Here is a 14,533-nt window from a genome sequence, read left to right on the forward strand (position 1 = left end):
GGATGTTGGTATCCTGTATATTTGACTGTGATTTGTGGTTGTCTCACCCAGATATCTATATATCCATTGTTTATCAGGAATGGAATGTTGGTATCCTGTATATCTGACTGTGATATGTGGTTGTCTCACCCAGATATCTATATATCCATTATTTAACAGGAATGGAATGTTGGTATCCTGTATATTTGACTGTGATTTGTGGTTGTCTCACCCAGATATCTATATATCCATTGTTTAGCAGGAATGGAATGTTGGTATCCTGTATATTTGACTGTGATATGTGGTTGTCTCACCCAGATATCTAAAGATGAATGCACTTACAGATTCCATGTTAATTTGACTCAGTTTCTCACAATAGGAAAATACCAGCAAATGTGCATTTAATGTGTAAATTACCTACTTTAGAAGTCTTTATAAAGCCTTGTAGTGGTTTAATCATTTCTTTAAACAATATGAGATAATTTCTGAAAATGTATATATAGCGTTTTGGAATGAAACTCTTGTTTCCCATCTGAGCTCAGAGTAGATGAGAGATGTAATGTTTGTCTCTGTTGTGTTGAAGCCCAATCAAGCAGGAGAGACCAGCCTCCCCTGTACCCAGCTGTGTGTCCATGAAGAGTAACCGGTCTATGGGTCTACCTATACTGTTTAGAGAGGGAGACTTTTCTCCAAAACAAAGGTAAGAAGAACTCATGGGTCATGGTCAGTGAGTTTAACAACACTGTCTCTAGTCATTTCTCCTCTTCCATTTTCCATTTCTTTCTGTTGTTTTCATAATCCATAGGCTAATTCTTTTGTCCATTTTCACAGTCCTAAAACAGTATTAAACAAACACAACATTTTTCCCTCCATGTGCGTGTGTGTGTGTGTGTGTGTGTGTGTGTGTGTGTGTGTGTGTGTGTGTGTGTGTGTGTGTGTGTGTGTGTGTGTGTGTGTGTGTGTGTGTGTGTGTGTGGCTACCTGTCGCCCCACAATAAGATGTAGGCTTACCACGGGCAAATTTTTTGGGCTAGTTTTCAGGCCTTGTGGGCGGGTTTTGAGTAGTCGTTGGGCAAGAAAAAGTAATTACATTAAATCCCCTGACTGTTTGGTTTCCTGTATATCTGACTGTGATATGTGGTTGTGTCACCCAGATATCTATATATCCATTGTTTATCAAGAATGGAATGTCTGTATCCTGTATATTTGACTGTGATATGTGGTTGTCTCACCCATTGTTTATCAGGAATGGAATGTTGGTATCCTGTATATTTAATTGTGCTATGTGGTTGTCTCACCTAGATATCTATATATCCATTGTTTAGCAGGAATGGAATGTCTGTATCCTGTATATTTGACTGTGATATGTGGTTGTCTCACCCAGATATCTATATATCCATTGTTTAGCAGGAATTTAATGTTGGTATCCTGTATATTTGACTGTGATATGTGGTTGTCTCACCCAGATAACTAAAGATGAATGCACTTACAGATGCCATGTTAATTTGACTCAGTTTCTCACAATAGGAAAATACCAGCAAATGTGCATTTAATGTGTAAATTACCCACTTTAGAAGTCTTTATAAAGCCTTGTAGTGGTTTAATCATTTCTTTAAACAATATGAGATAATTTCTGAAAATGTATATATAGCGTTTTGGAATGAAACTCTTGTTTCCCCATCTGAGCTCAGAGTAGATGAGAGATGTAATGTTTGTCTCTGTTGTGTTGAAGCCCAATCAAGCAGGAGAGACCAGCCTCCCCTGTACCCAGCTGTGTGTCCATGAAGAGTAACCGGTCTATGGGTCTACCTATACTGTTTAGAGAGGGAGACTTTTCTCCAAAACAAAGGTAAGAAGAACTCATGGGTCATGGTCAGTGAGTTTAACAACACTGTCTCTAGTCATTTTTCCTCTCCCATTTTCCCATTTCTTTCTGATGTTTTCATAATCCATAGGCTAATTCTTTTGTCCATTTTCACAGTCCTAAAACAGTATTAAACAAACACAACATTTTTCCCTCCATGTGCGTGTGTGTGTGTGTGTGTGTGTGTGTGTGTGTGTGTGTGTGTGTGTGTGTGTGTGTGTGTGTGTGTGTGTGTGTGTGTGTGTGTGTGTGTGTGTGTGTGTGTGTGTGTGTGTGTGTGTGTGTGTGTGTGTGTGGCTACCTGTCGCCCCACAATAAGATGTAGGCTTACCACGGGCAAATTTTTTGGGCTAGTTTTCAGGCCTTGTGGGCGGGTTTTGAGTAGTCGTTGGGCAAGAAAAAGTAATTACATTAAATCCCCTGACTGTTTGGTTTCCTGTATATCTGACTGTGATATGTGGTTGTGTCACCCAGATATCTATATATCCATTGTTTATCAAGAATGGAATGTCTGTATCCTGTATATTTGACTGTGATATGTGGTTGTCTCACCCATTGTTTATCAGGAATGGAATGTTGGTATCCTGTATATTTAATTGTGCTATGTGGTTGTCTCACCTAGATATCTATATATCCATTGTTTAGCAGGAATGGAATGTCTGTATCCTGTATATTTGACTGTGATATGTGGTTGTCTCACCCAGATATCTATATATCCATTGTTTAGCAGGAATTTAATGTTGGTATCCTGTATATTTGACTGTGATATGTGGTTGTCTCACCCAGATAACTAAAGATGAATGCACTTACAGATGCCATGTTAATTTGACTCAGTTTCTCACAATAGGAAAATACCAGCAAATGTGCATTTAATGTGTAAATTACCCACTTTAGAAGTCTTTATAAAGCCTTGTAGTGGTTTAATCATTTCTTTAAACAATATGAGATAATTTCTGAAAATGTATATATAGCGTTTTGGAATGAAACTCTTGTTTCCCCATCTGAGCTCAGAGTAGATGAGAGATGTAATGTTTGTCTCTGTTGTGTTGAAGCCCAATCAAGCAGGAGAGACCAGCCTCCCCTGTACCCAGCTGTGTGTCCATGAAGAGTAACCGGTCTATGGGTCTACCTATACTGTTTAGAGAGGGAGACTTTTCTCCAAAACAAAGGTAAGAAGAACTCATGGGTCATGGTCAGTGAGTTTAACAACACTGTCTCTAGTCATTTTTCCTCTCCCATTTTCCCATTTCTTTCTGATGTTTTCATAATCCATAGGCTAATCCTTTTGTCCATTTTCACTGTCCTAAAACAGTATTAAACAAACACAACATTTCCTCCCTCCGTGTGTGTGTGTGTGTGTGTGTGTGTGTGTGTGTGTGTGTGTGTGTGTGTGTGTGTGTGTGTGTGTGTGTGTGTGTGTGTGTGTGTGTGTGTGTGTGTGCGCGTGCGTGTGTGTGTGTGTGTGTGTGTGTGTGTGTGTGTGTGTGTGTGTGTGTGTGTGTGTGTGTGTGTGTGTGTGTGTGTGTGTGCGCGTCCGTGTGTGTGCGTCTGTGTGCGTCCGTGTGTGTTTAGTGCAGTTTAGTGCAGATGTATTGGAGGAGCTGTTTAATCTCACTTAATCCTACAGGGTTCTCCTGTCCTCTGACGACCTCTGCGTAGCTGCGCTGGTCCTGCCGTTGGGCCCTGCGGAGTGGAGGAGGGCCAGGTCTGGGCCGTGGGGCTTCCTCTCTGGTCTGGTAGGGGTGGTGGTCTGGTGCGGGGTAGTAGGCTGGGCCCGGTCCGGTCTGGCTAAGCCGATGGAAGTGGTGATGGTCTGGTGGTGGGTGGGGCCTGTGGGGTGCGCTGGGTCTGGTGGGGCGTTGAAGGGGCCTGGGGCTCCTTGTTGGTGCAGTGGTCTGGTAGGGGTCTCTGGGTGGTCCTCTGTCCAGTGCGGCATGGGGTGTTTGTCTACCAAGTGCCACGTCCTTTAGAGACTTGGCAAACATCCCTACTGTCTGCTTCCTCAGATGGGAGTGGTCGTGCAGATGCTCTGGGGTGATTGTTGGGTGGTGATCAACGTGTACGTTCGGGAGTAGGCCACACCCTCTGGTGATGTCAGCGTTGACTTTCTGAATGGTACTGGGATGAAAGTCTTTGCGGGGCAGCAGAGTGGAGATGGTGATGTGGGAGTTGGGGAACCACTCAGAGGCCCTCTCTGCTACTCTGTTGACCAGGCTACCTACTCTCTCCTGCTCCCCTCTCTGCTACTCTGTTGACCAGGCTGCCTACTCTCTCCTGCTCCTCTCGCAGGTTGTTGGTGCTGGTGTGAATAATAATGTGGCCTGGTGTGCCAAAGACAGGCTGGGACAGGATGTGGAGTGCATCCTGTGTTTTTGGGCACCATATTTTGCGCACCTTGTGTTGGGGGAAGAGTTTATCTTCTTGGATGAATTTCCCATTTGAGTCAATTAAAATGGCCACCTCAGCGGGTTTTACCATATTAGTGCGTTTACAGTCTGGGGCTGGAGTACATAGGGCCTGTGTACATGGAGGGGTGTGTGGGGTTGTGTCAGGGGGGGCCAGAGAGCTTCTCTCTGTAGTAGGTGTCTCCATGTGAGCCTCCTTGTTGACTGGGTGTGTGGGTAAAGTGTTGTCGGTATGGGGGGGGGTTGTGGGTAAAGGTGGGTCAGTGGGGGTGTTAGGGGTGGTGGGGTTGTTAGGGGTGGTGAGGGGCTGCAGCTTCTCTCTAGAGTCTCTACAGTCTGCTCTCTGTGCTGCAGCACCCTCTTGATGCCAGACAACTCCTTTGCCATCTCCTCCTTTACCTGCACCAGCTCTCTCCTCATGGTGGCCTTTACCTCCTCAAGCGCTGTGGTAAGGCTCTCTCTCAGCTCCTGGACAGAGTTCTTCAGCTGGGTCCTGCACTGGTTGATCTGGTCCTGTAGAAGCTCTGTGTCTGGGCTGGTGTTGGTGTAGCTGAGGGGCTGCTCCTTCAGCTCAGTAACCCATACCTCTATCACAGCCAGCCTGTCTCTCAACAGGCTGATGGTAGTGTGGCCTTGGCTCTGGTGGTTGCAGGCCGGCAGGGGGGAGGATGGTCCTGCTGTTGGGGTGCCTGAGGTGAGAGGAGAGGTCGGGGTGCTGTCCTTTTCTTTGTTGCTTTCCGCTGTCTTCGTTAGGGTGGGGAAGTCCTGCACAACAGAGCTGAGTGCAGCCTCACTGCCCTGGACCATGACAGTGCCGTTCTGATACATGTTTACCGTCAGAAACCTGTTTTCCTGGTCCTTATCGCTGTCCTCAAAAATGTGGATTTGCCTTCCCTTGCAGATGCCTTTCTTCGTGGTATAGCTGAAATGCCTGGTTACAGCTGCATGCCAGGCAGTAGTGTGGTCTGTGTAAAATAACAGGTTTGTAACAGTCCTGTTTTGTGAGCAGTCGGCAAACAAAGTTTCTGGGTTCTCCCTCAGAATTCTGTGTTTAAAATTGATTCTTCCTTTCTCTGATTTGATTTCTGCTGGGTATTCAAAAAAAAGTGGGGAAAGTCTCTCAGTTTCTGTCGCTGCTAACGCTGCCTCGGTGGCCATGTTGCTATGGTTACCACCAGGAAACAGTTAGAGCTAGACGGTAAGCTAGCTGACCGATTTGAATTTGGCTAGCTACCACGATGAAGATTGGTCTTTTAACTCACTCTCTGTCAATCTTTTCCTCCTGTGTTGATCTTCAGTTGTACAATTTGATTACCTATACATTTTTTGCTAATTGAATCGTGTCAATCTCGCTCTTAACAACCAAAAAGTTATAACAAGTAAGGAGCTGTTCTTCTGCATGACTTGTGTTGGTATCCTGTACATTAGACTGTGATAAGTGGTTGTCTCACCTAGATATCTATATATCCATTGTTTACCAGGAATGGAATGTTGGCATCCTGTATATTTGACTGTGATATGTGGTTGTCTCACCCAGATATCTATATATCCATTGTTTATCAGGACTGGAATGTTGGTATCCTGTATATTTGACTGTGATATGTGGTTGTCTCACCCAGATATCTAAAGATGAATGCACTTACAGATGCCATGTTAATTTGACTCAAGTTTCTCACAATAGGAAAATACCAGCAAATGTGCATTTAATGCGTAAATTACCCACTTTAGAAGTCTTTATAAAGCCTTGTAGTGGTTTAATCATTTCTTTAAACAATACGAGATAATTTTCCAACATTTCTGAAAATGTATATATAGCGTTTTGGAATGAAACTTGTTTCCCCATCTGAGTTCAGAGTAGATGAGAGATGTAATGTTTGTCTCTGTTGTGTTGAAGCCCAATCAAGCAGGAGATACCAGCCTCCCCTGTACCCAGCTGTGTGTCCATGAAGAGTGACCAGTCTATGGAACTACCTATACTGTTTAGAGAGGGAGACTTTTCTCCAGAACAAAGGTAAGAAGAACTCATGGGTCATGGTCAGTGAGTTAAACCACACTGTCTCTAGTCATTTCTCCTCTTCCAATTTCCCATTTCTTTCTGTTGTTTTCATAATCCATAGGCTAATCCTTTTGTCCATTTACACAGTCCTAAAACAATATTAAACAAACACAACATTTCCCCCCTGTGTGTGTGTGTGTGTGTGTGTGTGTGTGTGTGTGTGTGTGTGTGTGTGTGTGTGTGTGTGTGTGTGTGTGTGTGTGTGTGTGTGTGTGCGGCTACCTGTCGCCCCAAAATAAGATGTAGGCCTATCAAGAGCAACTTTTGGGCTAGTTTTCAGGCCTTGTGGGGGTGTTTTGAGTAGTCGTTGGGCAAGAAAAAGTAATTACATTAAATCAACTGACTGTTTGGTATCCTGTATATCTGACTGTGATATGTGGTTGTCTCACCCAGATATCTATATATCCATTGTTTAACAGGAATGGAATGTTGGTATCCTGTATATTTGACTGTGATATGTGGTTGTCTCACCCAGATGTCTATATATCCATTGTTTATCAGGAATGGAAGGTTGGCATCCTGTATATTTGACTGTGATATGTGGTTGTCTCACCCAGATATCTAAAGATGAATGCACTTACAGATGCCATGTTAATTTGACTCAAGTTTCTCACAATAGGAAAATACCAGCAAATGTGCTTTTAATGTGTAAATTACCCACTTTAGAAGTCTTTATAAAGCCTTGTAGTGGTTTAATCATTTCTTTAAACAATATGAGATAATTTACCAACATTTTGGAATGAAACTCATGTTTCCCCATTTGAGCTCAGAGTAGATGAGAGATGTAATGTTTGTCTCTGTTGTTTTGAAGCCCAATCAAGCAGGAGAGACCAGCCTCCCCTGTACCCAGCTTTGTGTCCATGAAGAGTATCTGGTCTATGCGTCTACCTATAGAGTTTAGAGAGGGAGACTTTTCTACTGAACAAAGGTAAGAAGAACTCATGAGTCATGGTCAGTGAGTTAAACAACACTGTCTCTAGTCATTTCTCCTCTCCCATTTTCCCATTTATTTTAGTTGTTTTCATAATCAGGCTAATCCTTTTGTCCATTTTCATAGTCCATAGTCTGTGTGTGTGTGTGTGTGTGTGTGTGTGTGTGTGTGTGTGTGTGTGTGTGTGTGTGTGTGTGTGTGTGTGTGTGTGTGTGTGTGTGTGTGTGTGTGTGTGTGTGTGTGTGTGTGTGTGTGTGTGTGTGTGTGTGTGTGTGTGTGTGTGTGTGTGTGTACTCCCTGGATGAGGAGATGTAATCTCATGTTTTGTCCACAGAAACCAACTGGAGAGATCAGAGTCAGAGATTCTCAGTGGTCAGTCTTCCCAGAGTCATCAAACAGACCTGGCCTTCATATTTAGTGTATGTGGTCCTTTTATGTACATTTGTTTTTGTTTACCTCAAGTTAATCTATCAATCTGTCAATAATTTATTAACCTCTCTGGGGTAGGGGGCAGTATTTTCACGTCTGGATGAATAGCGTGCCCATTTTAAACTGCCTGATACTCAGGCCCAGAAGCTAGGATATGCAAATAGATGTAGATTTGGATATAAAACACTCTAAAGTTTCTAAAACTGTTAAAATAATGTCTGTGAGTACAACAGAACTGAAATGCAGGCGAAACCCTGAGGACAAACCATCCCCCCCCCCAAAACAAATTCATCCTACCACTGTTTTCAATGTCTGTCAATTTTATTATAAGGCAAAATCCTTCCCGATTGCAGATCCTAGAGCTTCCACTAGATGTCAACAGTCTTTAGAAAGAGTTTCAGGCTGGTCTTTGCAAAAATGAGGTAGAATTTGTAGTTTTTCTAAGTGGCTCCCATTTTGGCTGTAGTGTTTCCATGCGCATGGACGAGAGCGCGTTCTTTTTGTTTATCTCCGGTAAAGACAATAACGATTTTCCGTCTAAAATTTGATCGTTTATTTACGTATTAGGGTACCTACGGTTTGATTATAAACGTTGTTTGACTTGTTTGGATAAGTTTATTGGTAACGTTTGAGTTTTTATGGATATTAACTGCTTATGGCTGCAGGGGCAGTGTTGAGTAGCTTGGATGAAAGTTGCACAGAGGTGCCCAGAGTAAACGGCCTGCTCCTATGTCATAGTTGCTAATATATGCATATTATTATTAGTATTGGATAGAAAACACTCTGAAGTTTCTAAAAATGTTTGAATTATGTCATATGGCAGGCAAAAACCTGAGAAGTTCCACTTCCTGCTTGGAATTTTTCTGGGGGTGCCAGATTTTCAACCAAGTTCTCATTGATATTACAGCGAGATATTGATGTATTTTCACTTCCTACGGCTTCCACTAGATGTCAACAGTCAATGGAACTTTGTCTGATGACTCTAATGTGAAGGGGGGGCGAAGGAGACAGGATTTAGTCACCACTGCCACGAGGTGATCACGCATTGAAGAGGCGCGTTCACATAAGAGGGAGCTCCGTTCCATCTCTCAACTGAAGTCAATGTAATTCTCCGGTTGGAACGTTATTCAAGATGTATGTTAACAACATTCTAAAGATTGATTCAGTACATCGTTTGACATGTTTCTACTGACTGTAACGGAACTTTTGGACATTTCGTCACGTTATAGTGGTCGCGCTTTGTGACTTTGGTTAGGGCTTTTGGTAAACAATTCCAAAGTAGCTAATTGGACATAAATAACGGACATTATCGAACAAATCAAGCATTTATTGTGGAAATGTGATTCCTAGGACTGCATTCTGATGAAGTTCATCAAAGGTAAGGAAACATTTATCAAGTATTTTCTGGTTTCTGTTGAGTCCAACATGGCGGCTAATTTGGCTATTGTTCTGAGCTCCGTCTCAGATTATTGCATGGTTTATTTTTCCGTAAATCTTTTTTGAAATCTGACACAGCGGTTGCATTAAGGAGAGGTATATCAATAAGTCCATGTGTATAACTTGTATTATCATCGACATTTATGATGAGTATTTCTGTTGAAACGATGTGGCTATGCAAAATCACTTGATGTTTTTGCAACTATTGAATCTAACGCGCCAATCTAAACTCTGATTTTTTTATATAAATGTGAACTTAATCAAACAAAACATGCATGTATTGTGTAACATGAAGTCCTATGAGTGTCATCTGATGAAAATAATCAAAGTTTAGTGATTCATTTTATCTCTATTTCTGCTTTTTGTGAAAACTATCTTTCGCTGGAAAAATGGCTGTGCTTATTGTGGTTTGGTGGTGACCTAACATAATCGTTGGTAGTGCTTTCGCTGAAAAGCATATTTGAAATCGGACACTTTGGTGGGATTAACAACAAGATTACCTTGAAAATGATATAAAACACATGAATGTCTGAGGAATTTTAATTATGAGATTTCTGTTGTTTGAATATGGCGCCCTGCACTATCACTGGCTTTTGTCATATCATCCCGGTAGCGGGATTGCAGCCATACAAGGTTTTAAGAAGGACTTTATTGAACAAAAGGACCATTTGTAATGTAACTGGGACCTTTTGGATTGCCAACAGAAGAAGATCTTCAAAGGTAAGGCATATTATATCGCTATTTCTGACTTTCGTGTGTCGCAACTGCCTGGTTGAAAAATTATTTGTCATGCATTTGTATGCGGGGCACTGTCCTCAGATAATCGCATGGTGAGCTTCCGCCATAAAGCCTTTTTGAAATCTGACACAGCGGCTGGATTAACAAGAAAATAAGCTTTATTTGTATGTATTACACGTATATTTTCATGAAAGTTAAATATTTGAATTTAGTATTTTTTAATCGCTGCAATTGCACCGGATGTTGGCCTGGTGGGACGCTACCGTCCCACGTATCCATAAGAAGTTTTACAAGGCCTTCGCTTGAAAAAGCAGTTAATTTGTTTATGAGAAAGCATTTCTTCTCTTTCTAAACGTATTTACTTTATTTATTTCAGTTGCTTGAAGAGAATATTATGACATTTATGAAGAATGAACTGAAGAGGTTCAAGAGTATTCTTAGTCCAGAACTCCCAGAAGGCTTTGAGAGTCAGAAGCAGGACAAGGAAGTGGTGGATGCTGAAGATGAGAAGCAGGAGAGAAGTGCCAGAAAGGGGGCTCTGAAGATCACACTGCACGTCCTGAGGAAAATGAACCAGAAGGAGCTTGCTGATACACTGGAGAAAAGCAAGAGCTGTCTGCCGCATGTTGAATGATGATTTATAACATTTAAAAGCTGTAGCTAAAGTACAGCTAAAGTAGCTGTGTAACTCAATGATGTTGTAGCAACCTTAACACGACACCTAGTCACCTCATCAAGTGGCAGCAGGGATGTGTTGGGATTCATTTATAGAGAGAGAGAGAGACAACATTAATAATACCATCAATAATAATATAATCAGTCACACCAGTCTGTAATGCATTATGAAAACATTTAAACATTTATACTGTCAGTTAAGATAATAAACTATTATAATTTTAATTTTAAACTTTATAACAGTCCTACAATACCGTAGGCCTTAAAACAGACATAATATTAATATCCTCTGTGTTATTTCTTCATTCAGATGAGCTTGCTGTGATTTGCCAACGTGAACTCAAATCTAATCTAAAGAAGAAGTTTCAATGTGTATTTGAGGGGATCGCTAAACAAGGAAACCCAACACTTCTCAATAAGATCTACACAGAGCTCTACATCACAGAGGGTGGAACAGGAGAGGTCAATAATGAACATGAGCTGAGACCGATTGAGACAACAACCAGGAAACAAGCAAGACCAGAGACTGCAATCAAATGTAACAACATCTTCAAACCCTTAACTGGACAAGACAAACGTATCAGAACTGGCTGACAAAGGGAGTCGCTGGCATTGGAAAAACAGTCTCTGTGCAGAAGTTCATTCTGGACTGGGCTGAAGGAAAAGCCAATCAGGATGTCCAATTTGTATTTTCATTCCCTTTCCGGGAGCTGAATTTAATGAAAGGGGATGAACACACTTTCATTGAACTTCTTAATCACTTCTCAATGGAAACCAAACAATCAAGAATCTCCAACTATGACAAGTACAAAGCTCTGTTCATCTTTGATGGTCTGGATGAGTGCCGACTGCACCTAGACTTCCAGAAGAACAAGATCTGTTGGGACATCACAGAGTCAACCTCAGTGGATGTTCTGCTGACAAATCTCATCATGGGAAATCTGCTTCCCTCTGCTCTCCTCTGGATAACTACCCGACCTGCAGCAGCCAATAAGATCCCTTCAGGGTGTTTTGACCAGGTGACAGAGGTACAAGGGTTCAATGACACACAGAAGGAGGAGTACTTCAGGAAGAGATTCAGTGATGAGGACCTGGCCAGCAGAATCATCTCACACATAAAGACATCAAGGAGCCTCCACATCATGTGCCACATTCCAGTCTTCTGTTGGATTTCTGCAATAGTCCTTGAACACATGCTGAAACATAAGCGAGAAGAGATGCCCAAGACTCTGACTGAGATGTACACACACCTTGTGGTGTTTCATACCAAACAGAAGAATGAAAAGTATCTTGGGACAGAAAAGACAGGTCCACACTGGAATAAAGAGAGTATTCTGTCACTGGGAAAACTGGCTTTTCAACAGCTTGTGAATGGCAATCTGATTTTCTATGAAAAAGACTTGAAAGAGGCTGGCATTGATGTTAATGAAGCCTCAGTGTACTCAGGATTGTGCACACAGCTCTTTAAAGAGGAATGTGGGCTGTACCAGGAGAAGGTGTACTGCTTTGTTCATATGAGCATTCAGGAGTTTCTGGCTGCTGTATATGTGCTCCTCTCATTCATCAACAACAATGAGAATGTAATGGACAAACTACAAACCAAGTCCAGTATCTTTTCTTTGCTGTTCAGAGACAAGCCTGAAGTTACTTTATACAAGAGTGCTGTGGATAAAGCCTTACAAAGTGAGACGGGAAACCTGGACCTTTTCCTCCGCTTCCTTCTGGGACTCTCACTGGAGTCCAATCAGAAGCACTTACGAGGTCTACTGACAAAGACAAGAAGCAGCTCACAGACCCATGAAGAAACAGTCAAGTACATCAAGGAGAAAATCAGGAAGAATCCTTCTCCAGAGAGGTGCATCAATCTGTTCCACTGTCTGAATGAACTGAATGACCATTCTCTAGTGGAGGAGATCCAAAGCTACCTGAGCTCAGGAAGTCTCTCAGAAGACAAACTGTCACCTGCACAGTGGTCAGCTCTGGTCTTTGTGTTACTGACTTCAGAAAAGGAGCTGGGTGTGTTTGACCTGAAGAAATACTCCAGATCAGAAGAAGGTCTTCTGAGGCTGCTGCCAGTGGTCAAAGCCTCCAGAGCTGCTCTGTGAGAAAATAAAATGACATATAAGAACTAATCATCAGGAAGAAATGTTCAGTTTAGAGAAAAATCTGTATTATAATATGTATATAATATTATATTGAAAAACATATTGAATAAATTAATTGATGTTCACATTAGTATAACAATATGACCATACAATTCTAGCATCTGCCGTTGTCCTTCTTCACTACTTGTTAAATTAACAGTGTCTTTGTGAAGTCATGATGATCTCTTTCTCAGTCTGTCAGGCTGTCTTGTCACAGAGAAAGGCTGTACTTCTCTGATCTCAGCTCTGAGGTCAAACCCCTCACACCTGAGAGAGCTGGATCTGAGTAACAATGACCTGAAGGATTCAGGAGTGAAGCTGCTCTCTGCTGGACTGGGGAATCCCCACTGTAAACTGGAGACTCTGAGGTTAGTATTCCTATAGTTGGTCAACAAGTGATAACTGTGTGTGTTTACCAGGCACATATAGTCCACACCATATGTGTTTGGACAGTGAAGCTTACAGTTTTAAATTTGGGTCTATGCTCCAGCATTTTGGATTTGAGATATAATGTTTCATATAAGGCGACAGTACAGAATGTCACTGTCACGCCCTGACCATAGTTTGCTTTGTATGTTTTATGTTTTGTTTGGTCAGGGTGTGATCTGAGTGGGCATTCTATGTGGTATGTCTAGTTTTTCTGTTTCTGTGTTTGGCCTGATATGGTTCTCAATCAAAGGCAGGTGTTAGTCGTTGTCTCTGATTGGGAACCATATTTAGGTAGCCTGTTTTGTCATTGTGGGTTGTGGGTGATTGTCTATGTTAGTTGATTGTGTCAGCACATTTCTTATAGCTTCACGTTCGTTTTATTGTTTTGTATAGTTTGTTCAGTGTTCTCTCTTTATTAAATTCATGATGAACACATACCACTCTGCATTTTGGTCCTCCAATCCTTCCAACTACTCCTCCTCAGATGAGGAGGAAGTCGAACGTGACAGTCATCTTTTATTTGAGGGTATTTTCATACATATCTGTTTCACCATTTAGATATGTAAGCACTTTATGTATCTTGTTCTCCCATTTGAAAAAGTGTTAAGTATATATTAGGACAAATTAATTTAGTCAAAGGTTTGGTGTTTGGTCCAATATTCTTTACCTGCAGTGATTACATCAAGCTTGTAATTCTACAAACTTGTTTAATTAATTTGCAGGTTGTCTTGGTTGTGTTTTGGATGTTTTTTCTAATAGAAACTGAATGGTGAATAATGTCCTGTCATTTTGGAGTCACTTCACTTGTATTGTCAGTAAGAATAGAAGATGTTTCTGAACACTTTTACATTCATGTGGATGCTACGATAATTATGAATAATCATGAAGGAGTCGTGAATGATGATGATTGAGAAAGTTACATAGGCACAAAGATCATACCCCCTCTGTTATTGGTGTTAGGTTCTAATACTAAGAGTAAAACACTCAACAGACATTATGAAAGCTTAACCAAGTTTATTCTTTCCATAGGATCAATACAGCTGCATTCAGACAAACACATTTTCACACAAGCACTCATATTTAACCATTCCTCATAGTTTGAGTCTCCTCCTAAAGATCTGTACGAACATCGTTTTTTTATTGCTCGGCAGGACACTAGTGATACGGGGCATAAACTTTTATTTCTCCCTATAGGTGACCTGACCTCAACACCCTCCATCACCAATTCATGTCTCTCTCCCCTTATCAATGCCTGCCACATGTAATCGCTTCCCTGCACTTCACACATTCCAAGCTTAGTTGCACCCACTATATACCTTCCTCCTACAGATACCCATTAACATCTGGTGTAGACCCTCCACTTAATACATCCCTCCTATAACCCTTAACTTCTGGTGTAGACCCGCCACTATATACCTTCCTCCTACAGATACCCATTAACATCTG

The 14,533-nt window shown here is 41.6% G+C and overlaps 1 protein-coding gene across 1 annotated transcript in view; it reads left to right on the forward strand.

Moving 5' to 3' along the window:
* LOC129835973 (NACHT, LRR and PYD domains-containing protein 6-like) overlaps window positions 1-14,533 on the forward strand; it is a 63,077-nt gene that overhangs the window by 29,016 nt on the left and 19,528 nt on the right. The window contains 10 exon segments of the mRNA XM_055901681.1: window positions 563-679; window positions 1,712-1,828; window positions 2,896-3,012; window positions 6,143-6,259; window positions 7,116-7,232; window positions 7,570-7,654; window positions 10,216-10,444; window positions 10,825-11,100; window positions 11,103-12,615; window positions 12,853-13,026. Coding sequence (XP_055757656.1) covers window positions 563-679; window positions 1,712-1,828; window positions 2,896-3,012; window positions 6,143-6,259; window positions 7,116-7,232; window positions 7,570-7,654; window positions 10,216-10,444; window positions 10,825-11,100; window positions 11,103-12,615; window positions 12,853-13,026 — 2,862 coding nt within the window.

The sequence above is a fragment of the Salvelinus fontinalis genome, chromosome 37 (assembly GCF_029448725.1).
Source record: "Salvelinus fontinalis isolate EN_2023a chromosome 37, ASM2944872v1, whole genome shotgun sequence".
Lineage (NCBI taxonomy): Eukaryota > Metazoa > Chordata > Actinopteri > Salmoniformes > Salmonidae > Salvelinus > Salvelinus fontinalis.